General features: G+C 40.8%; 1 protein-coding gene across 1 annotated transcript; it reads right to left on the bottom strand.

The window, feature by feature from the left end:
- Positions 1-1,640: 1,640 nt before the first annotated feature.
- PANX2 (pannexin 2) lies at positions 1,641-23,690 on the bottom strand (the record flags this gene model as incomplete). Its single annotated transcript, XM_082496527.1, has 3 exons — positions 1,641-2,002; positions 3,863-5,314; positions 23,465-23,690. 3 exons carry the CDS (start codon positions 23,688-23,690, stop codon positions 1,641-1,643), a joined length of 2,040 nt encoding a protein of 679 aa, XP_082352653.1.
- Positions 23,691-24,096: the final 406 nt, after the last annotated feature.

Here is a 24,096-nt window from a genome sequence, read left to right as displayed (position 1 = left end):
TTTGGTATTTGGCTGTTCAGGCCACAAAGGTTGGGCATAACTGAAGTAATGTAGGGGGGGAATAGTGGCTTTACATGTCCCGCCTACTGCTTATAATAAAACCCCACTTGTATGTAACTCAGCTAGGAAGTAGTACGCATTAAACTATTCAGAATAATAGGTATTTATTTTCAGTGCTATTTTCATTAAATATTGGTATAATATATCCATGTCTGAGGTAATAAATTAAAAATAAATTCAAGATTTCAGTCCCATATTTGTGCTGCATATTTTTCTACCATTATACATAATTTAGAAGCAAACACACATAGTCCATAATTCTGAATGCAGCTAGGAATATTATTTTAACACAGTCACTTTTTGTTTCACTATAATTTTGCTGAGAATGGTTATTGCATGATACACTTTTAATAGATGTTTTAGTTATACTAGAGTTTTCTATTAAATCACACATATTGCAGTTATAGGAAGATGGGCATGAAGATGTGCTTTGAGCCAAGGAAGGCAAATATTGAATCAGAGTGATAGCACATACTGCAGGATTATTGTCTGCCTGCACCAGAGCCCAGATCCAGCAAAGCCATTTCAGTGTGTGCTTAGCTTTAGACATGAGTCATTTTAGTGTCATCCACGGCCTTAAGTTTTTGCTGAATCAAGGACTAGCCAAGTCTGCAGACCTAAATTCATAGACTTCTTTAACTGTGTGTTAATTGAAAACAGTTTTGCTGGTTTCATATTTTGTAAGATATTTTTTAATGACCTTCGTAAGATTTTTCGTATCAGTGAAGCACCCATGAAAAGTTTCTAACCTGGTTCATAAATACACTATGAAAAAATAAGCAGCTACAATGACTCTCTTCTACACATTTTGTTAAAAGCAACACCTGGTTTGGAAAGTTATTAAAGTAATTTTTCCCATGGTAAAATATATTTAAAAAAATAAACTCTTCATTTCATCATCTTCCATCAAACGTATAAGCTTGTTAAAGGGCAGGGCATACCTCAGGTATTTTCATTTACAAACGCGAGAGATTGAGTGTATCGATCTCTTTGCACTTAAATGCTGGTGGTAGTAAGGCCCTTTCAGCTAAGTCTCCGTCAAGCCCAACGTTAGTGAGCTAAAGAAACAAACAAAAATTTTGCTTGCTATAACTTTTTCATAATCCTGAATAGAAAAAAAAAATCCTCTCTGCTTAGAAAAAAACTCTTATTTAACTGCTGTCATTAAAAAAGTATACCTCACCTCCATGTTGTTTTAACTTTAATCAGTGATTCTGAATGCAAAGGATTTAAACACTCACTAAAATTACTGTGGCATGCCATCAGACTCTTAACGTTCATAAATTGTGCTAATCCCCCTTTAAATAAGGAAGCTATAGTTTAGAGCTAGAGCTAATGGTTGCTTGTCTTGGTGTTAAAGGTCTATTTCCACCAGATTTTCTTTATTCTATTTTGCAAATGACTGACAGTGCTCATGATGTGATCCTGAAAAACCGTTTGGTGCTATTACCAAAAGCTATATAGTCTGTGTGAAAACTCTCCATGCTCATGCAGTGATTTGCATTGTTGAGGGGACCATGGTCTGCACTGCAGTGGTCTTCGGCCCGGCCACGAAGGCGCAGCTGTGCAGCCCGGGGTCTTCAGTACTCCACTGAGCTCACTATTGCCATTGGTTCATCAAACGTTGCCAACCTTATCTGCTTTGGGGTAGGGATGGAGAGAATTTCCCCAGTGTCAGTTGGTGAGTGAATACCATTGTCTATTATGTTTGAAACTTCCTCCTCGTGATCCTCATACAGAGTGTTGATGTGCAGCAAAGGGTGGGCTGGGTTGCAGTTCAGTGCAGGTGTTGGCTCTGGCTTGACTTGGTTCAAACTCATACTCGTTGCAGCAGTGGTTGTGGCTATATGGTTGTGGTTACATGTGACAAAAGTCCCGGCAGCAGGCACAGTTCTGCACGTTTCAGATGAGTATAGAATCTCTTTTGCAGGATGAGGGGTGTCTAAAAGAAAACAAAACAGCCAGTTAAAAGACAGGTAGTCTTTCACCCTTCCGGTCCATCAGAGAGGAGTGTCCTGAACCAGTAAAAGCCATTGGCAGTATTGCCACTGATTTCAGTGGGAGCAGGAGTGGACCCAAAAATGATTTTTCCCGCGACCCTTTGAGAAATCCAACAGGACTGTTTCAAAACAACAGGGTTGTAAGCTCAGGGAAACAGGACAAACAACAAATGGGTTTTGTAAATCTCGTTCTTTTTTACGCATGCTCATGCTTCCTTAGGAATGGTAGTTTCGTAAAATGAACAAAAAACAACCGAAAAGTATCTTTTATTCTCCTCTACAGTCTGGCAGGTGTCTTATAAATGTTATGATTTAATGTTTTGACAAATGTTATGAATGTTGAAATCCACAGGATGGAATACAAAAAAGCACTGATATTGTCAATGGGAAAAAATAGTGGTTACACATTGTAAGCCACTTGTCTTTAGAAAGAACTCAGCAATTTGACATTAACTGATGTCTCTTTCCAGATATTTTAAGTCTACCTTACCTGATGGACTGCAATGTAGGTCTAACTCAAAAGCAAAGCTGAAAATTTTTAATGGGAATGGGGAGTAACAGTGCCCCAAAACTACAGTAATTGTTTTTTGCCCTTAAAATATTCAAGCACTAATTTAGATGAAAGTAATTGAGACCAGAAACCCCCAGTAGTTTTGAGGAGTTGGTATCAGAGCAGGTGACTGGATAAGGAATGCTGTAGAATAGCTCACATGCACACTGGGGAGCTGGAGGGCTCTAAGGAGCGTAAGGATTTGGAAGTGACAGAAACTTATACCTCAAATCACTTCTTTGCTGGGCAGTGGGGTGACGGTAGCTGTCAGTCTGTCGAAGCCCAGAGGGAGGTCTTAGCTTGTAATGAGATGAGAGCCATTGCTTTAAGTATGTACAAATCTTTCTGTAACTTCAACTGCATAGTGCTTCTTTCTTACGTCAGTAGCTTACAAAAATAAACAAGACGACATCTATCTATCTGTTTATCTACTATCTATCACTTTTCTTAGTGCTCACATGGCTTTCCCCATCATTCTAGCACCTAACAATTATTGATATATTTGAAACACTCCTTTGAGGTTAGAAAGGAACAGGATTTCCAAGACACACACACGGAACTGAGGCACAGAGAGAGCATCTCCTTTGAGGCCACACAGGAAGGGAATGGCAGAATTCCTGGACGTCTGACCAGCACCCACACTTCAGACCATCCACACAAGCAATTTACAATGTCTTTTGAGTGAACAACAATATAAATTATCTGATTTGTGATTTCCTAGGTGACAAACACATGCCAACCTCTAAGAATTGGCACTTAAAGAGATTTTTTTCTACAGGCAGCTTTAACTGCCATTCGCAGAGCGTCTCACACACTCCTAAGTGGCTACTACTGGTCAGAGTACTGGTCATCTACCATGGCATTTTCCATATGATTTGAAAATAAGGCAGGTTTGAAACGTGCCAGGTGCTGGTGGAGCAGGAATGGGGATCATGGAGGCCAAACCCTCCTCATTTCCTGGGCAAGGCATGACCACATTCATAATTGTGAAAATCTGCTTACATTTGAAAAATTACCTGCACCAACAGCCTGTAGGCTGTCTTGTACAGCTCTACCTGTAATAATCCTTACCCTCCATACAGCTGTTAAAGAGAGAGAACCCCTATTTCTGAGGCGTGCAAGCTCTAAGATCGTTAGCTATCCCAACATCTAGCAAGGTAGGTCAAACAGTTCAGATAAGCTTTGAGTTCCTGAAGATCACTATGCCACTTATGGTCTGTGGAAGTGGTACGGGCATTACAGCATACTGTACCTTTGAGAGAGGAGGTAACATGTACTACGACATTCTCTTCCTGGTTTAAAAATCCACCCTCTTGGCTTTTAGACGTAGGCATCGAGGGGATGGCTTGAATCTCTGGCTTGGGTTTTTTGCTACTAAGTATATATGGATGAACATCCAAGGAAAAGTGTCGTGTGTGTTTTTTTTCACTGCTTGTGCTTGGGATGGCGTTTGGCTCGGTTTTATGAGCAGACGATTGCTGTGAGGTTTTTGCAGCGGACTCTAACAAAGGAGCTATAAGGCTGTCTGTTGCAGTTTTTCTCCGCACAGGCTTCGGTTTTTCAGGTTTATGGTTTTCAACCTTCATAATGGCTAACTGTTCCTTGAATGGCTGAGGAAGGGGATTGGTAGTGGGGATCCATTTCATCTTCTTCCTTGGTCTCTTAATGATGAGCTGCTCATTAGCATCAATGTCTGCTGGATCAACGCTTGGGTCTATTGTTTGGATCCCTGAATCACGCATGGTTGGAGTGGCATCATGATTGGACTGGGCCAACGCTGCAAGCAGCTGGCGTACCACATTGTCATACATCAGATCACTTTCATTTGTAATAAAATCCAGACGGTTCAATGATTTTATGTGGTCCCGATTTTCATTACAAAACATGGCCAAAATATTGATGTCACAAAACTGGGATTTCTGCCACTGTTTCTTGGTCTTTATTCCAACTTTGTTCAGTTTATCAAATATGAAGTTGGACTTGCGAAATATGAAGAGGTGAATTAAGTTGATGAGGATTATCAAGTTCATAAAGCAGAGGAGAACGATATCTACACCAGCAATAATCCGCTGGAGCTGGACAGATGGCAGTTTACAGTTCACTCTGATGTGCAATTTGGAGCTGCTCGTTTTGTCTGGAGGCTCTCCTAATGCACATGTAAATTCATTTTGCTTCTGTGTAGCATAGTAGGTGGATAAGTACGTAATCGGTATGATGCTTAAAAAGATGATGAACAAATGTCTCGCAAGATAAAGTTTAGCTAAAAAGTTACTTCGTCCTCTTCTTTCCAGGTATTTCTCAAACAAGTTCTGTTCAGGGCTTTTTTCCTTCTCTGCATTCTCAATGATTTCTCTCTTTTCTCTCTCGGTGATGCCCGGGCCTTTGGACTGAATCTGTTTCTCTATTTTTGGTGCCCGCCCTTCAGCTGCACGGTGGTAGCAGTTATCGATCTCCTGAAGCAAAAAATTAAGCTCTGAAGTCAGTCGGGTGGAGGCCAGAAATTCCCAGCCCAGAGCTGGAATGTACATTATCCCAGCAAAAGCCAGCAGTGCATAAGGTAGGAACTTATGCTCAAACAAGGAGGGCCAGTGGCTGGCATCAACTCCTGGCAAGGCATCTTTTAATTCTGTCCAACAATATCCTCTGGCATACAAGGCTTGATCGCGGGTGAAGTTGTGTGGTGTGTAACAGTATATTGGCTCCTCTGTATAACAGAGAGAAAAGTCACTGCTGTGCATTTAACCTACAAAAGGAGCTCTGGAAAATAAACATTTCAAATTATATCAATTCTATTTTACTGTATCTTTACATGACCGTTAAGCCCTCCATGTCTATTGGACAATTCAACCTGCACAAGTCTTCACAAGCCCCCAGGCAAAACTATTTACCTGGAAGTTTTGGAATGAACCTGAGCAAGAAATGTCAGCAAGAAATACATATTTGGGTTTATTTACCTCTCTGAAAACAATATCCTAAGTACCTGTAGTCTAAGCTCCGAAAAGCTAAAAGACCTGACATCTACTGTACAGTAGCTGAGGATGTTATGCGCAAATGCTGAAAGGCTCATTCAGGTGAAATTTAATGTTCATCCCAGCTAAATATTCTCCTAAATACAAAGAAGTTAGATATAGCTGAAGGCAATGTTTTAAATCCTTATTAACAAAGTCTACTCATTGAATATGGTAGAAAAAATTGAAACTTAAAGACATATCAGCATTTAGGCAACTGTATCCCTCCCACCTAACACTCTTGAGTTAAAGTGTGACTGACCAGAACAGAATCTGGTGTGTTAACTGTATTTATCACTATGAAAATTTAATTCTACATTTGAAACTGTAACATTGGTTTTTTACACAATGTGAAAATAAATGGTGGAACTCGCTCTCATACAGTATTATGGAATAAACAAATACTGTGGATCAAGAAAGCAAACAGACAAAGTAATGGAAAAAAAAGTATAGCAAAGATTATAAATACACAGATAGTGATGCAATTTTTCTCTCGGGACATGTTTAAGCCACAGGCTGCTGGAAGGTGGAAGGCTTTATCAAAGGAACTAACACCATATGTTTGTTTATTTGACCACTCCTTCCTAAGCATTTGCTTTTTGCCATCATCAGAGACAGGATGTTGGGCTAAAAGCACTTGTCTTGACCCAGTAGATAAGTTATGGTCTTATACAATTACATTTTTCTAGCAATACATGGAAGTAAGGTAGAAAAGCTTGTGAAAGCTAGAACAGTAATTGCCCAAAGAACTGACCATTATCAAAACACCCTCTTCAAAGAGGAAGACCATATTTTCATGTTTTGGCAGGTAGAACAAAAGGAATATATTTTACAGGGTATTGGTATACCTTTTAAAAACTTCCTAAAATGAGACCCATAGGAAGAAGGCATGTTCTCTTGAATTGAGAATCAAGAACGCCAAGCTTGCTTCAGTTTCGAATGTAGTCTACAATTCAGATTGAGAACAGCTCACTGGAAGAGGGTGGTGGTACTGTTCTCTTACTAATACAAATCATGAAGAGAAATAATAAAATATTATATCATTTGATAGCAATAAATAAAATACTAAAAATTAATAGGCAGGCAAAAAACCCTAATCCTTTTGGCTTAACAGAGGACTCCTTCCTTGACCAACTACTTTTCACATGTATGCAAATCAAAAGCATTTACTAGTTCTTTGGTAAAATATTGAGGTGTAAACCTCTTCTGTGACCTACAGAGACCTACATGCTGAGGACTGTACAGATTTTTTTTTTTTTTAAAAGTGGTTCAGTGAGGATTCTTTTCTAAAAATACAACCAATTTAAACAGAGTTTATAGAATAAATGATGCTACCCAAGACAGCATGTAAAGTGAGTAAGCCCTGCAAATTCTTGAAAATCCCTTTTGAAGTCTATTTTAAAATGATCTAACTTCAACCTCAGAGGAGAGCTTAAAGCACTCTCATGTTACACAGCTTCCCATTTAGACTATTTTTGTGTATTCACAGCTACGTGTTACATGAAAAATGCTCACTAACTCTCTTGGTTTTGGTAATTACATACTCTCCCACCCCTACCCATGAAGGGATGCATAAAAAAACTTCAACTCCTACTATCAACGAGTTAGCGTATGATTTCCTAGGAGACAAAGTAGATTCCTATGTGAAAATGTTCCCATGGGGAAAAAAAAGGCAAAGAAGCGTGGTGTGTTTCTCATAAGCAAAAATACTTTGAATTGGGTGTCCCTAGGCTCAGTAGAACCTGCTAATACGAAACCTAGTTAGTGACGTACATAGGTTAATTTCTCCTAGGTCTTAACACCACAAATACTTGGGAAGACAGCAACAAGTAGTCATACAAATCATCTGTAAGGATTATTTTCGGATTCATGTATCGGTTGCTACTACCAAACAAACTGTGAACAGTTCACGGACTCACAGAATTTTCAGAGTTGGAAGAGACCTCTAGAGATCATCTAGTCCAACTCCCGTGACAAAGCAGGATTGCCCAGAGCACATTACTCAGGACTGCATCCAGGCGGGTCTTGAAAATCTCCAGAGAAGGGGACTCCACAACCTCCCTGGGCAGCCTGTGCCAGTGCTCTGTCACCCTCACCGTAAAGAAGTTTTTCCGTGTATTTGAATGGAACTTCCTATGTTCCAACTTGTACCCATTACCCCTCGTCCTGTTACTGGGAACCATTGAAAAGAGCCTGGCTCCATCCTCCTTCAACCCACCCTTTAGATACTTGTACGCCATAATAAGGTCACCCCTCAGCCTTCTCTTCTCCAGGCTAAAGAGACCCAGCTCTCTCAGCCTTTCCTCATAAGGCAGATGCTCCAATCCATCAATCATCTTAGTTGCCCTACGCTGGACTCGCTCCAGCAGTTCCCTGTCCCTTTTGAACTGGGGAGCCCAAAACTGGACACAGTATTCCAGTTGTGGCCTCACTAGTGCAGAGTAGAGGGGGAGAATGACCTCCCTCGACCTACTGGCCACACTCTTCCCTATGCAGCCCAGGATTCCATTGGCCTTTTTGGCGAAAAGGACACATTGCTGGGTCATGGATAATTTACTATCCACCAGGACCCCCAGATCTTTCTCCTCACAACTACTTCCCAGCAGGTCTACCCCTAGTTCTCTTCACTGAGACCTGAATGCTAAGGTGACTTCTACCAAAATTGTATATATACAACAATAGTCAAATATATATCTGTTTTATAAATTAAAAAAGGAAACCACCCAAAATGTCTTAACATTTACATTTATGTTGGACAGACCACTTAAAGACTAACTATGCACTCCATCCATTGCCACAACTTCAGTGAAAAAAGACTGGAGAGCTTCACAACTCCGGTTTGGACTGAACAGCTTCATTAGAGGCTACTTCAAAAACAGGGCTGCCCAGATCAGTAAAGAAAGTAAATGTAATTTTACAGGAATTTGTTTGCTTTTCCTATGTTGAACATTTTTTTAGCTACTCACATTGCCTGTAAGTCGTAAGAGATGTTTAATTTATTGGGATAGCTGAGTATGGTGTCCCATTCTTATTCAACGTTTTGTTATTTGTTGATGCTAGCCTAGTATTTTCTTTGCATATTTGTTAAATTGGCATGATTTTCATTATATGCCACGCAAATCCTAAGACCCTTCAGATGAAGCTCTATCCTCACTGAAGTCAGTGGGATTTCTTATAACTGACTGAAGTGGGGGCAGTGAGGTTACAATGCAATTTTATTCAAATGGTATTTTCTAGTATGCTTGAGCCATACTGACTGTCAGTGAATGCCACTAACAGTGATAAAATTACTCCACAGGGCAACTTAGCTTAACCTTCTCAGCATAGGATCTGATTCACAAAACACAGCATCAGCCTTAGGAAGCTCATTCATCTAGAAAATGGTCCAGACAATGCAGAAGAGAGGAAGACCCTTCCAGAAAATGACTCAACTCAAAAAACTAATTTAGCTGTTGCCTGGGGGAGCCTGCCTCTCTTCATTGACAAAAGGCTGCCAAGCAAGATTGCCACTAGGTTTGAGTTAGCTTTTGTGGATGTTACTTCTTAGGCGATGGCAGCATTTAACGTGGCATTCAACATCATGAAGGTGTTTGATCCCATCATAGTAGGGTATGGACCTGTTTCTCCTCTACTGCAATCTGTGTCAATCAGGAATAAATGAAAAAGAAAAGCATCACGTCAATAACTAGTCTTGTTTGTTATGAAAGATGGCAGTAACATCTAGCTGGATCTCAACATGCAGATCTGATGAGGATGGGGGAGTAACAAGTTGTTCTCACACAGCTCACTCGAGCTGTGCAGGCCCTACTTAATGCAGTTTGAAGAAGGCACAGCAGATGTATTTTTTATTTTACAATGTTCTCTTGATAGGTAAGTAGCATTAAAAAAAACAGGCTGTAACAGTGTTAAAATCATAGCTCTGACATTGGATCATGCAACATAAAAAAAAGTATTTGCTTTTAATTTTATATTCATAAATATAGAAAGTTTCCACCACTGATACTCTTATCTCACCCTGAAAATCCTCAAGCAGTTTAGGAAGTTTCTTTTTCATATAACTACTCCAGCCACCATGAAATGCAGCTTTTTCCTCAAGACTCTGAGGTTTAATTGCATTTGGTGCAACTGCTCAATCGTGTAGGAAAAGACAATACAGTAAGATTCTGAAAAGAATTTTTTTTTTTAAAAGCTTAGGGGACATTATTATGGCTGAGTGGATTGGTCGTCTTCTTAATGTTGTCTAAGCTTAAGCCCATAAATATAATCTATCCCTCCACCCTCCTTGATAGCTACATTTTTGTGAGCCCAAGAGACAGAATTTCCTACCAAAAAAACCTGAGAGTAAGGTAATAATTTCCAAAATAATCTTTTGCCAGTTCCAAACAGCAATGAAAAGGTGGTTCAGGGTGGATGTGTATCTGTGATTTGCACACATGTGCATCTGAGGCAAAGGCAAAAAAAAAAAAAAAAAGTAAGGTAACCAAGCTGCCGTTGTTATTGGTGGCTGGAATACCAAACACTTCTGCATTAAATGGGATGGCTTACTGCAAGATTTTTAGTTCTGATGCTCGGAGTAAAATCTCATTAAGTTCAAAGTCTGAAGGTCTGCCCTCAGGTTCACCTATACAAATGTGTTAACTACATGCCAGAATACTAAGTTCAACACAGTTTCAGAAAACATCACTAGGAATACCTAAGAACAAATCCTGTCTTCAGTAATACTTTCCTACAGTCATTGTAATTCCCAGGAAACTTTCCTTTCGAATAATTTTTAAGAGACTAAGTAACCCCGTGCTAATGCTCTGCAGAAATAATTACTCCATCAGAAAAAAAGTCCTTGATGTTAATATATTATAAAGTATATTACACTTTATCTTATACTGACTTGAGTATCAAGATGCATACTAAGAGGCTTAGCTTCCCTTTTTCTACACTATTAGATGATCACAGGAGCACTACATCAGATGTCTTCAACGGCTGTACATAAATACATATTAACCTGCTCACTATGCACACATGTAGCTTCTAGAAGTCCACAAGACTATTCTCCTGGATAAGGTGTGAGAGACATCTCACTGAATTTTTTGGACATGCAAACAAGATGAAATCATCAACACAGAATTACTTAGTCAGTTGATTGTGTTATGCCACTTGAAAAATTAAAATCCCTTGGTAGCTATGTTTTATCGCATGTTCCATCAGTTTAAGTACTACTTAAATGGAGAAAAATGACTTGCAGGAAGTACTGTGGTACAAAAGGCATACTTTAAGGGAATGAAAGAGAGTGCATAGTTGTGAGAATATTGCCAAGGTAGTGAGAGGGATGAAGGAAGCGGCTGTGCTCAAAAACCTCTTTAGAAAGAATCTAAACAGACAGTATGGAAAGAAGGAGCGAAGGCAAAGTATGGAAGCTAGGAGCTGCCAAGTCTGCTGCCTGTTAGTGAAGGCTCTGAGACATGCTTCTAGGCTTCCTCCAGGCACAGGCTCCCACTCCTACTGTTCCCAGTCCAAGGTCAGCCACCTCCTTTCAGTGGTTCCCCAACCTCCATGTACTTTCAGAACTTAGTGTTGTATCTCCTGGTTGAAATTAAGCAGGAGATTTATTTATCTAACATATTTTCATGCCTAGCACTTGCAGGCTGACAAACAGCGTTTCATTCAGGGCCAACTGAAGAGTGCTTTTGGATGTATACTAAAAGTACATGGCCCTGAATGAAACGCTGTTTGTCAGCCTGCAAGTGCTAGGCATGAAAATATGTTAGATAAATAAATCTCCTGCTTAATTTCAACCAGGAGATACAACACTAAGTTCTGAAATTCCTCCAGCAAGGGGCTGGGGTGCTGAGGTTTGGGGGTTGCAACCGCTGTAAAACTTCCCACTGCAAAAATAAATCTCAGATCTGGAAATGGAGTTACCAATGGAAAAATCTGCTAACTGCTGTTGTAGATCATTCCCTGAAGTTATACACCAATGCAGAATCATGGAAACACTGGAAGAAACCTCAGAAGTTACTTAGTCCCAGGTCCCACTCAAAGCAGGGTCAAGGCTGAGTTCAGACCAGCTTGATTAGGGCTTTGTCAGTGTGAAATCTCTAAAGATGGAGACTACACAAGCTGCCTGCGCAACCTGCTCAAATGCTTGATTGTCCTCAAGGTGAACTTTTTGTTTCTTTAGGTCATGTCCAGCAAGAATGGCTAATTCATGCAGGAATAATTTTTTTTTCACTTTTGAGAAATGGCCGTTTCCAAAAATGAATACAATGGCCAGTTGCACTAGGAACACATTAGGTAAAATATGGCTGGAAGGCTACCATTGAAATAAAAATGGCTAGAATTCACGCCCCCGTATTGCATTTCAGTTGAAGGAAGAGATATCAGCAACACAGTTCACCAAGGAGGGTCTATGTGTGCATGTGTGCGCATGCGTGCATGTGTACTTGCCTATCCATGAAAGAAAACCTTGCAAAAAAAAGTGAACTGATGCATGGTACACAGAAACAACACTGTCAAGAAACACGGTGAAGCTGTAGACGTATCACTCTCCATCACCTTTGCAAAATTAAGTTTTTACAAGTCTTCCTGGCAAAGTGAGTGATTTGCATCTAACACAAGCATTCACTTGCCCCTTCAAAATAAAGATAACAATGCCAATCTCCAGGTATTCAACACTATAAAAAATTAGACCTGCTCCTAAAAAGACTTAAGTGGCATCATGTGTTGGGCAGTTCCTTTGAAGCCAATGAGATTACTCACAGTGCATAAAATTTGGCATGTGCATCTCTCTTTGTAGAACTGATGCTGTAGGAGTGTAAATTTCAAACTTTTAAAATGTTATTATGAGCAAAAGTTATTTAAATATATACAGTAAACACATAATGCTTTTAGGAGACATTAAAAAGTAAGGAAGGAAAATATTAGTAATAAACAGTATATGCCCCTATATAAAAGGGCAAATGATGTTTCACACCTACCATATTCCCAGTGAAATAAAGTATATTCACCCAAAGCAAAATATAAACCATATAATACATTGTACGTCTCCTGTGACCTCCAGCTTTTAGAATTTATTCTGGAAAAAGCAAGCACACCTCATTAATCTTCCAACTGAATTGCATGATTTCAGCATTCTAGTGCAATAATTGAGTAATGCAGAAGGAATAGCACAATTTTCTAACAGCAGACAGAAAAAGAAGAAAAAAAGGAACCCAGTTTTCAGAAAATTCAAAAACAAAAAGATGAAAATTCTTGTGCTTGCTACACCAAGACAAAGGTAAGTATGCCTCTTGTGAAAAAAAATTATTTGAAGATCTAGAAGTAAACATTCAGCCTGACCACCATGGTCCTACACTGGGTATAGGCAGCAGAACTGGTGCCTAGGTGCTGCTGAACAGGGTGGACATCCCAGCTCCTGAAGAAGTGCCTAAACCCTCATTCTGGAGACCTGAGTTAAGGATCAGGTAAGTATATTGATAAGTATACTTACTGAGTTAAATATACTACAGACTCACCCTGGGCCTAGTGCTTCCTAGCAATTGTCTTTCTGCCCTCTTGAAGAGGGCTGCTAAATCATCCTCATGCCGGTGCCAACCTGCCTATGAAGAAAAGCTGGCATTCCAGTCAAGTTCTCTGAAGCACTGCTTCTACAGTCCTCTCCACTTGACCCTAAGGAGAAATTTAGTGTTTAGGAAGAATCTCTGAATCTCCCTGCCCATCAGATGCCAGAACACAAGTTTCTAACAGCCAAGATAAATGAGAAACTCTCTGAATTCAGCAATAAATGCCAGTATTCGACAAGGGTAGTCCTTATCATACTGCTCTCCTTACATTGTGTCACATAAGTGTAAGTAATCAGACATACATGCCTCATTCATTTTGGGTACTAAAAGGATTGTACAAGAAAGCAGGTAGCAAACTGTTTATTTTGAGAAACATAAATAATTTATTTAGTAGTTTTTCAGCAATTTTTAAATGGAAAAGAAGAAAAGTCCTTGATCCTCTTCTCTCTGGAAAAAAAAGAACAAAAACCATTCATGTTACTTAGGTTGAAAATGTAGTCTAAGGAAGTATAACATTATCTAAACAGTATACAGGTTTTCCATCTCAGTCACACAGTCCACAAGGAATATGTAACTCTCTACTCTGAATGTGATTTTAAAAAATGCTGGCTAATACCCAAATTAATTCACAGCCAAAAGAAAAATTCCCTTAATTTAACTGGTTTATTTCAACTACTTATATAAAGGGTATTTAAAGGTTAGAAATTAGTACAGCATGAGGATGGATTCCTGAAATTACTTTTGTGTATCAACGGTAGTCATACCATCCTATTTAACTCACCGAGTTTACTCATAAGAAAAGAAAACATTCATCAAACTACTCCTTAACTTAGCAAGCTAATTATTAAGAATTATTACTTTTATCAAAACAAAAAGACAATACCTTTACCTTTCTTAGGGAATATTCTTTCCAAATCTGAATATAGGTTCCATGCCCATGAAGTCTTCCTAAGGTACAAATTTCTCCATGATCAACAAGGTAAGGTATAGCCTTTTTTGCCACTCTCTGAAACCACTTGTCCTGTTTAAGAAAAAAATCTTGAAAAGAAAGTCCCTAAAGAAATGAGACAGGAAACCACTGCTGCTAGTAAGTTTTACTGGCCTATATTCTACAAGGATTAGTTGTGATGGGTGAGATGTAAATAAGCAGTTTCAAAGACTGATAGGTAACGGGTTAAGGTAATGGGTTACCCACAGGGGTAACTGCAATGTAAAGGCAGCAGCAGGTTTCACCGTATTTACAATATGGGTCTTTTTTCCTTGCAGGACTGCAGTTTGAACCGCAGAATCAATAAATTAGTAATGCACTTTCCCAGTGTATATATAAGCGTACAGAACTATATTCCCTGTATATAGTAAACATTGGCTCTTCTAAAGTTAGCTGGTATGCTGAAGTTCACTTACCAGCAATCTGAGGCTTAAAGACTTGTAACGCCTGCCCAGGTTATTCAGCAGAGAAAGATACCTACTCCTACTTGGTTGGTATGTTGAAGTCTGTTGGAGAGGTTATTCCATAAATGGCAACTGTTATGCAGAAGGTGCAGAAACACCTAAATGAAATCCCTTAGGCTGCTCCTATAGTGGAACGTTTTCTCAATAATGAGCTACCATCCACCATGTGATGGCCATGCAGTATGGTAGTAACGCCATTGGAAAGAGAGCTTATTTATAGTGACTGTACTGTTGAACATCACTAGAAGTATTTCTTCCTGCACTCAAGAAAGCTCTGTGAGAACACAGAAAACACCTGGAAGGAAATTAGAATGCTTCTATTTGTACATAGAGGTATGTTTCTGTATTATAATGTTGCTTTGTATTATGTTAAGGTTTGAGGGAAGGTTAGATCCAAATTTAAACGAATGTATTCATCAAAATATAATTAATGAAATTCAACCATGCAGACAGTCCTACAAAAGAGATCTGAATAATATTTACTTCTAAATTTAGCGCTTATATGAGGAGGTGAGTGGAATTTTGGTAATGTCCAGATCTTCTGCATAGGAGAAGAATTAGTGTGTGAAAAGAAGTGTTTTAATGTTTTCTGGCAATTCAAAAATTCCCCTCTAAAGATGGAACCCCAAAGCAATTACACAAGTACCCAGACACTGTGATAATGTGGACTAGAGTAACATCTAAAGGAAACTGCAAGAAAATGTAAATGCCAAAGTGAAATGAGTTATGAAAATCCAGTGAAACTGATGATACATAGACAGGGCTGGTTCCCTTAAGTCAAGAGTCAAGCATAAAATACAAACACAGGAAGCAACAAGAAACAGCAGGTTTCTTCTACTGCGTTATCATTATCTAACAACTAGAAATGAAAAAGATGGCTTGTATTAAGTACCTCTTGGCATAAACACAGCACCCGGAAAACTTCACATTCAATAAGAAGAAAAATGCCAATAGTTAGCTCATTAGGTAATTAAGTTATTTTAATAACATAGTATTTAGGAGGCAGGGATGGCCAGTCTACTGCTTTTTTGGAAAACTGGTTCCTCCATGTGCAGAGAAATTGGGTATTGTAAAGTATCAGAACTGTTCTGACCTATCACAATAGAGCCAGGAGAATCAGCCTCCCAAAGGTCCCAGGGGATCCGCCATTTCCAGTGTGGAGGTCTCCTGCTCTCCTGAACAAGTCATGGATCCCACAGAAGACAAGGCACCTCAACCTCAAAATTATTTCAGCATATAACTAAAATGCTACAGAAATAGTCACTGAGCTCTAAGTTGCAAAAAACCCCACACCACGCATCTCAGCACCTGCCTGCATCACTGCTCTGGTAACTTAGAATCTGCACAACAGGCATGGTGCCAGTAAAGAATAGCAAACAAATCCCCAAACCCTTCTATTATAATGATCTGCTGGTTTTTCCCCATTCAAATGCAGGAGTATAATACAGCCCTGCAACAAAATCCCTGATGATGGAAATATCTGCACTGATTTCAGTGTTTTTCTTAGAATAAATCCTATTATCATGGGAAACAAAGGAAAACTCTACAAGAATCATGCCAGTCTACTGTGAAATTATTCAGCTATTGTAATTAAATGTGTATACCTACTGAAGTTGCCCACTGCAATCATTTTTAATGCTGACAAAAGCTAAGGAACTCAGTGATGATGTGGTTTCTTGAAGAGTTTTACAGTTCTAAGAAACAGTACAAGCTTAGATTTCTTCTAGATCACTGATGCAAAAATTCTATTCAGTTTAGGGAGAAAAAAGCTTCAAAATACCTCAGAGCTCCTATTAAAAACAGTCTTGACCTTACACTTATTTATTCACAATGTTTCCTCTTGACTAAGATGCATGAATTAAGTAGCTCTTAATCAAAAATATTTTTTGCCATCTGTTCAAATTGTTGAAGTTATCTGTAAGCACGTACTAAGCTAAATCTCAGGAACATTTTGGACCTCTTCAAATATGTGACACTTGGGAAGGTGAAGGGTTTAATAGTGCAAACAGGGTTATGAAATTTCATATGAAAAAAATGTGATGTATGTGTGTCAATGAACTTGAGAAATAGCATTCATGAAAGAAAAATAGCTGTAGCTGCTACGAACTGCAGTGGAATGATTACACATGATGCTCATGCATTTCCTCAAGATTACCTTTCCATTTAACATTCAACTGTGTAACTTCATATCTTTTAATGACCAAAATGCACAGAAAGCCAGCTTGCACATCTTGTGTACACCTCGTGTGTGTGTGAACTGCTCTTACCCTTTGGGAAAAATTCCATCAGCAGTGCAAACAGCCAGTGGCTAAAACTGCAGCGAGCCTGTGGTTGCTTGTACTATTTCAGTTCTTCTTAAAAATACATGTATGGAAAGCACTTAAACTCAAGTGGTACTGAGACACTCCTTAAATTCTCTTATCATAGCTAATACCACCTCAGAATCAATTTCTGCACTGGTGTTGTCATGTACATAAAACAATCTGGCCCTATGCTCTTAGCACTAACAATAATCACTTGGAAAAATGTCATCTTCCCTTTCTTACTCTACGTGGCTTTAAGTGCAGTTAAAAAATGGAGAAGAAGCTCAAAAGCTATCTAACAGATAAATCACGTGAGCATGTGTAAATATGTTGGCCACAACCTGAAACAAAAATACAAACTAAAAAGTTGACCAGAAATACAAAATAAAACTCCATCTTATAATAGAGAAATCGTCAACATATACTGTTTCAAACATACTGTAGGGTGAAATACATAAAAAGACATTGAACTCACACATATACTGTACTACACAGTGAAGTAAGCATTGCTTATGCAAAATGATTACAAATCAGAAAAGAAAACATAAAAACTTGAACTGACCCTTCAGTCATTTAACTTACTGTCTCCTTCCATTACTTCCTCATGAGAATTTTCTAGCAGAAGGGTGGTAGAGGGCTGAGCTACGTAACTGCTAAGAGACATAGAAATACAGTATTTATGAGCAACTTTTTGGTATTTTGTAGGCACTGTTTTATAAATCTAGCAAGAAAATCAATGCCAAAGCTTGGCTTTTGACTGAAGTATAAAAATCAGCTGGATGATAGTTTTGCTTTATTTTAATAAAGTATTGGTATTTAACAGCTTCTGAGGGAAAAGCAAACATGACTGCAATACAGAAAGAATAATTCACTGTGAATAGAAAGCATGAGGCACTATACAAGAGGGATGAGACTTAGCAATCCCTGTAATTGACCACATCAGTCCTAAATCTTTTGAAAGTTTGGAAACCAAAATATTTCAATGTTGTGAAGGTAACACATAACATAAACAGCAATGTTCTCCTTTGGGGCCCACCAATCTCTGGTCCCTTTCGCAGAGAACCTCCCAAAGACATTTCTGATAGTGTTGCTTCTGAACACAGCACAACACCGAACCAGAATATTTAAATCACTTTAGTAAAAACATTAAACAATACAAACAAACCATGCAGCACATCGTGATAGCCGAGTATCTTTTCTTTTACTGGACTGTAGAACAGTGTCTTGGAAATTCAGCAAATGCCATGAGATGTTTCGCTAGAAAAGCCTGCCACTTGCTGCCAGTAGCGTCGTTGCTATTCATGGAGGACAGAATATGGCACTTGCTGGTGAAGACCAGTGTTAAGTACCCAACAGCATCTGACTCATGGCTATGGTCTGTGTGTACAGGTTCCATGGTAAAAACAGGGAGGGTAGAGGAAAGGATGAAAATCACATGGAACACCAAACAGACCCACTTCAAACTGATAATGACTGTTGCAGTCTACTAATACTCTGCGTATTTTAGAAAGGAAGTGAAAATGGAAAGGCAGTGCATTAAGGGACCAATCCCTTTTTATCTAGATCTGTACCTCCCCAGGCTGACCATGCCTTGATAGGAGATACTGAAATATCATCACTAAAAACACCTGCTGAACATTGACACAGGCTGTAGCTGGACTACAACGACATATTTTAGAGCCTTACCTACTAACACTTAATTAAAGTTTGGTGGCTTACCATTTTTTCACTAAATATTAATCTAAGGTTAGTCTGCTTCAACATGAAAACACTTTAAACACTCGCTTTAAAAATAAATAAATAAATAAATAAAAATAACCCCAAACCCTTTATTGTGGGAAAAGGAACAATCCAGCAGGCTCCAATACAGAAAAAATGGAAGGACAAAAGTGACAACCTATACTTACAGGCTTACAATTTGTTTCTCCACCAGCCAGTATCTGGTACAGTCACCTATTCCTGCACTGGGACAGCACACTACTACCAAACACTCCATTTATATTGGTTGTATTTTACTTCTAGTTTGCACAGGAATAACCAACTGTTCAAGCTGCTACGGAATGACAAGTCAGGCTTCTGGATCTTCAGGTATGAGAAATCAAACCTCTAGCGAGTCAAATACAAGCAGAGGCCTTTGCAAAGCACTGCATAGACATTTGCATGAGTGCTCCAGCAGATGCCTAAGGATATATAGGACGTAAGGGGGGTCATGTCACTGTTCTGACAGAAATTCAAACACATTCATATTTAAATAAAAAATTTAATTGCTATCTTTAACACAGCAGTTTCCAAATGAAAGCGGAGCAAACTGAAGTAAGTTCCCTTGGGACTACCAACTGTGCGCATTGTTATTCTCAACAAGAACATTGCTATGGGACAGGTTTCCTTTAGACTATGCTGCCTTCTCTAGGCACCTTCACCAGGGCTGAGATCCCTGTGACTCCAGAAAACCAATTCCACTTAAATACAGATCTATCTACTGGGTCAGAGAAACAAAACTCCCAAACTCTCCTTATTCTTTTCAAGGTCAACATACACTGGCCCCTAAATACAGGACATCCTGGTTTTATATGAAGTCTGTCCATGTGTGTGTTTTTAGAAAGGGAAATAATATTCATTCCTCTCTTGTGCGTGCTCGTGTGGGCTTTCTTTGTATGGGGTAGCTGACTATTGCTCCTAAATGACTTTAGGATGATCTCATGCCCAGTACAAATACTGCACTTGGATTTATTTTAATTAACTTTCTGGGGTGTTCTTTCTGGAATCCCACTGGTTTGCTTGAAAAGCATTAAAGGTGAATTGGGAGACTCAGAAATTATAATGTAAGAGGTTAGCTGAGTGACTTTCTTTTCTCTTATGTATGCATTTCTTTGCAGAGGGGCCAGTGCAAGAACTGTATCTTACTTCAGCCATCAGACTCAAGTCCTGTCCCCACTGAAATCAATAGTCTTACTAACTTACTAACTTACTGCCCAGAGTAGTGGATGCCCCATTCCTGGAAGTGTTCAAGGCCAGGCTGGATGGGGCTTTGAGCAACCTGGTCTAGTGGGAGGTGTCTCTGCCCATGGTGGGGGGGTTGGAACTAGATGATCTTTAAGGTCCCTTCCAACCCAAATCATTCTATGATTCTATGATACATGTACAGAAGAAAAGCCCAATACCTAATTTAAAGTCATCTGTAACACATTAAATTCAGCTGGATTTTGATTTATTTAAAATATCTGCGTAGTATTTGGTAAACAATTAGGTCTTGCCTTTTATGCTACTAAACCAGAAAGTTGTGATTTAATTTCTCAAAAGTGATGTAAGGATCAGAACACTCCAATATGAGGACAAACAAATCACTTACATGAACAGCAAATGCATTAACAATGACTATGCCCATGGCACTAAAACAACATAATTAACTAAATAACCTTATCTTTACCCACAGGCAAACTACAGCATACAATATACTATACTACAGACATAATGATTTTTAAGGTTGTTAATTATAATCTTTTAAATAACCAACACACTCTCTCTTTGTCCTGTGTTGTGAGGCTGAACTCTGCTTTTGTAGATGCTTCACCGCAGCCTCTGGCCCAAGAAGGCTTAGCACTGCCTGGGACATCCAGGCTTCCTGGGACAAGGGGGTGCCTTCCGCACACCCCCAGGGCAGGACGCTCGCACTGCTCAGCCAAACAGCTATCACTACACTTGTTGCACTGGATTGTACAGTTGCTCTTGACTATGCTTGATCCCACACACATAAACTCAAAGGTAGATCAAAAAAGTACATAGACTTTTATTTCCTCTATGCACTAATCGTACAGACCCTTCCAATCCACAGCAAAAAGTTTTGTGAGAAATCACTGCTTTTGATCGCTACACTTCTATGTCTCAAGCGCACACACCACTGTTTCAAGAGCTTTAAAAACACTGATTAAATAAGATGGGGATAGATCACAGAAAGGAGGGCTGTTGTCAGTTTAGTGTCACGATGGTAGCTTTCCATGGCTTGCACTGGATACCATTAACAGAAGTAGGAATAATGAAGTGTCAGTTTTTATTTCCTATTCTGAAGCAGTAACTGATGCACACAAGGGCCCAAAGCAAAGTTTGGGAACCTACTATGATATTGACAACCAACGGGGCAGCAGGAACCTTACTCAAAGTAAGTCAGCAAAGTTTGCACTTTTTGTATGTGTTACTTAAATTGCACACAGGAAGTAGCACCCAAAGTAAGCAAGCAAAGATGGAATTTTTAAAGATCAATGGCAGCGCATTGGTGAAACATAACACAAACTGCAGAATCAGTAATAAGCATGTATCCAGCTGGACTATTGTTATTATCACCATCAGTGTCTCTGGACAAGCTTGACTTAGTACATACTGTTTTGGTAACAGAATAACACCCGATTCAGGTCACAAAGAGTTTTGCTTCTGAACTCTGTGGAGCTCTACAACTCCACTCCAAAAAGGAATCTATTTAATTTCAGCAGACCCTTACAATGTTTCTGTTACATTCCCTTGTATCTTTAATTTTTTTCCTTTTCCTCATATTATTTTTCTAACTGCAGACCATCTGAACAAACACATGACATCATATGACAGAAGAGTGTTGTCCCACATTTTTCCAAAGATGTAAGTTTTCTGTGTTGCCTTGTAAGCTTTGTCCTGGCAGGACACAATAGGTTACTGCCCTGTATCTTACTGGGTCAAATGAGCATACATGGTCTGTAAGCAGACACAAATGATACTGCTTTTGTTACTGCTGAAAAACAAATTTGGAACACAATCATCAGCCTGGAGAATAGTCTTCCACAGCATAAAATAAACTCAAATGCAGAAATTCAGCAGACCCTCTCTTCCACATATTTTCGTGGACCACAGTTCAGACTTGTAGAGGGACAACCACTGTATTAATGTGAGTCTCTTACACTTGAGGCTTCCTCCGCAATCCGCAGTGTCGGAGGATTTGTTCATATAGAACAAGTTACTGCTGTCTGCACAAGCAGTGAGTCATCAAAGGACTTCTGCTGGGAAACTTGCACAATGTAAAGAACACACGTGAAGGGGCATGACCTTTCCTGCACCCAAGGTTATCTTTAGGCCTACTGAGGTTCAAACCTGCACATCTCAAACAGTATGAGGGCACATATATAGGTATGCAGTCTTGTGAGCTTCTGTAGGATTGCCTTTTTATTAGTTTACTTCTCTAAAACCAAATAGAGGAAAGGTTCCCCAAACTTTTGCATTCTACAGAGGATCGCCAAAGGTGACCTTGAATCCTGCTTCTCAGTCGCTATGAAGAGATGGTTTTCAGATGTTTAGCAAGCTTGGCATGCCCTGAAAATACGGTCTCTTTGACATACCTCCAGATGACCATCCAAAAAATGAGGCTCTTACCATTAGCTGTGGGTGAAGATCACGAGCTATATAACTGTCTGTTTAAAAACTGAGGTAGATTGAAAAAGTTTTAACTATAATTAAGAAAAATCTCAAGACTCCATTCTTCTAGGTAATTTAACTTTCTCTCATAATGAAAACAAGTTATTAAGGATACATAAGTTTTGGAAGTCAATCCCAAAGCAGTGTGCAAAGCAAGAGTCTGATTCTGGTGTGTTTAGCCTGACTGAATACAGTCAATTCTCACCAACCTCATGAGCTACAGACTGCCAGGTCAGTCCTGTATATTAAAGCGCTAATAGTTTTACATGGATCTTCAGCATGGAGCTTGAGGGGACCTTAAAAGCAGTCATGCACTGGCAGCTACACTCATCAAGCCTATACTTCAGAAAATAACACAATGTTTACATGTGTGCTGACGGCCTGAAAGGTGTCAAAACAGTTTACTGGATCAGTAATTTTCAACGCTCATCAAAATTTGACCTTCCTAGACTGGAAGGACCCCGCACTGGCAGTGATGGGCAACCAAATCCATCTTTCTGAATTGTTACCGGCAGTATGCAAGATGTAGGCCCTGAACAGCAAGAGACAGCCATGATTTCCACTATCACAATATGGCAAAGCAGGGTCTGCACGTGTCTGCACATAGTCTACCAGTCTCCGTGAAAGCACCTGCCTCTCCCTAGCAGGACAGTTAAACACTCATGTTGTCGACACCTGAACCAACATCAGGACAAACGCTTGAAGTCAGCCAGGGTCCAGCTCAGGACCTGCCCAGGATCCACCTCAAGGACCACAAAGCCGCTTCCTGCTTCACCCACACTAGCTCTCAGCTGCCGCAGGGCAGCAGACACCCACCCTGTGCCCCTGCTCCCCACAGGCCCTGCCACCCGGGGCCGCTCGCTGAGCCAGGGCGGTAGGGGGCAGCCGGGGTGCCCCCCCCACCGGCGGGGAGAGGCGCTTTCCCTCCCCCGCCCCGGCCGAGGCGAGAGGCAGCAGCCGCCCCCTCAGCGATGGCAGCCGTTAGGGAGGGGCCGCCGCCGCGAGGCCTCGGCTGCCGCTCGCCAAGGCGCGAAGGCGGGAGATGGCGGCTGCACCACCACAGCGCCCGTCCCGCCCCGCCCGCCCTCCCCGCCGCCCTTACCGGCGAAGTTCTTGGTGAAGACGAGGGTGACGAGCAGGATGGGGATGAGGACGGTGCCGATGGTGACCACGCGGTCGAAGGGCAGCTCTAGCTTCAGCTGGAGGAGCAGAGCCGCCAGCGCGCCCGCCTTGTCATCCTGCTGCCCCGGCAGGATGAGCTCCTTCAGCTTCTCGCCCGCCAGCAGCGCGGTGGCCATGTCGGGGTGGTTATCGATGATGTGTTGCATAAGCGGCGGCGGCGGGCGGCCTCAACGCCGCCGGGCCTCCCCGGGGACGGGCGGCGCGCTGCGGCGGGCTGGCTGCGGGGCGGCGCCCGCCCGGCCTGCGGGGGGACAACACCGACAGTGGTAACGGCGGGGCCGCGGCACAGCTCCGCTGCCGCAGCGGCACCATGTTTGGGGCCGGCGGGACGCTGCCCGCGCCCCCCCCCAAAGCCCCCCGCCGGGGCCCTGCGCCGAGCTCCCCCGCCGACCACCCGGCAGGGGGCATACCCCCACCCCCCACAGCCCTGGGGAGAGCGGTGCAAAGGGGGTTCGGGATAACGATGCAGCCCAGCGGAACGGCAGCGGTGCGGTACACAGCAGCCTCCCGCTGCCCAGAACCGCGCAGAGCAATGTGGCGAGAGGCGGGCAG

The sequence above is a fragment of the Vanellus vanellus genome, assembly GCF_965231255.1.
Source record: "Vanellus vanellus genome assembly, chromosome: 1".
NCBI classification, from domain to species: Eukaryota; Metazoa; Chordata; class Aves; order Charadriiformes; family Charadriidae; genus Vanellus; species Vanellus vanellus.
Note: the sequence above shows the minus strand (reverse complement) of the source record. Positions and strands in the feature narration are given on the sequence as shown.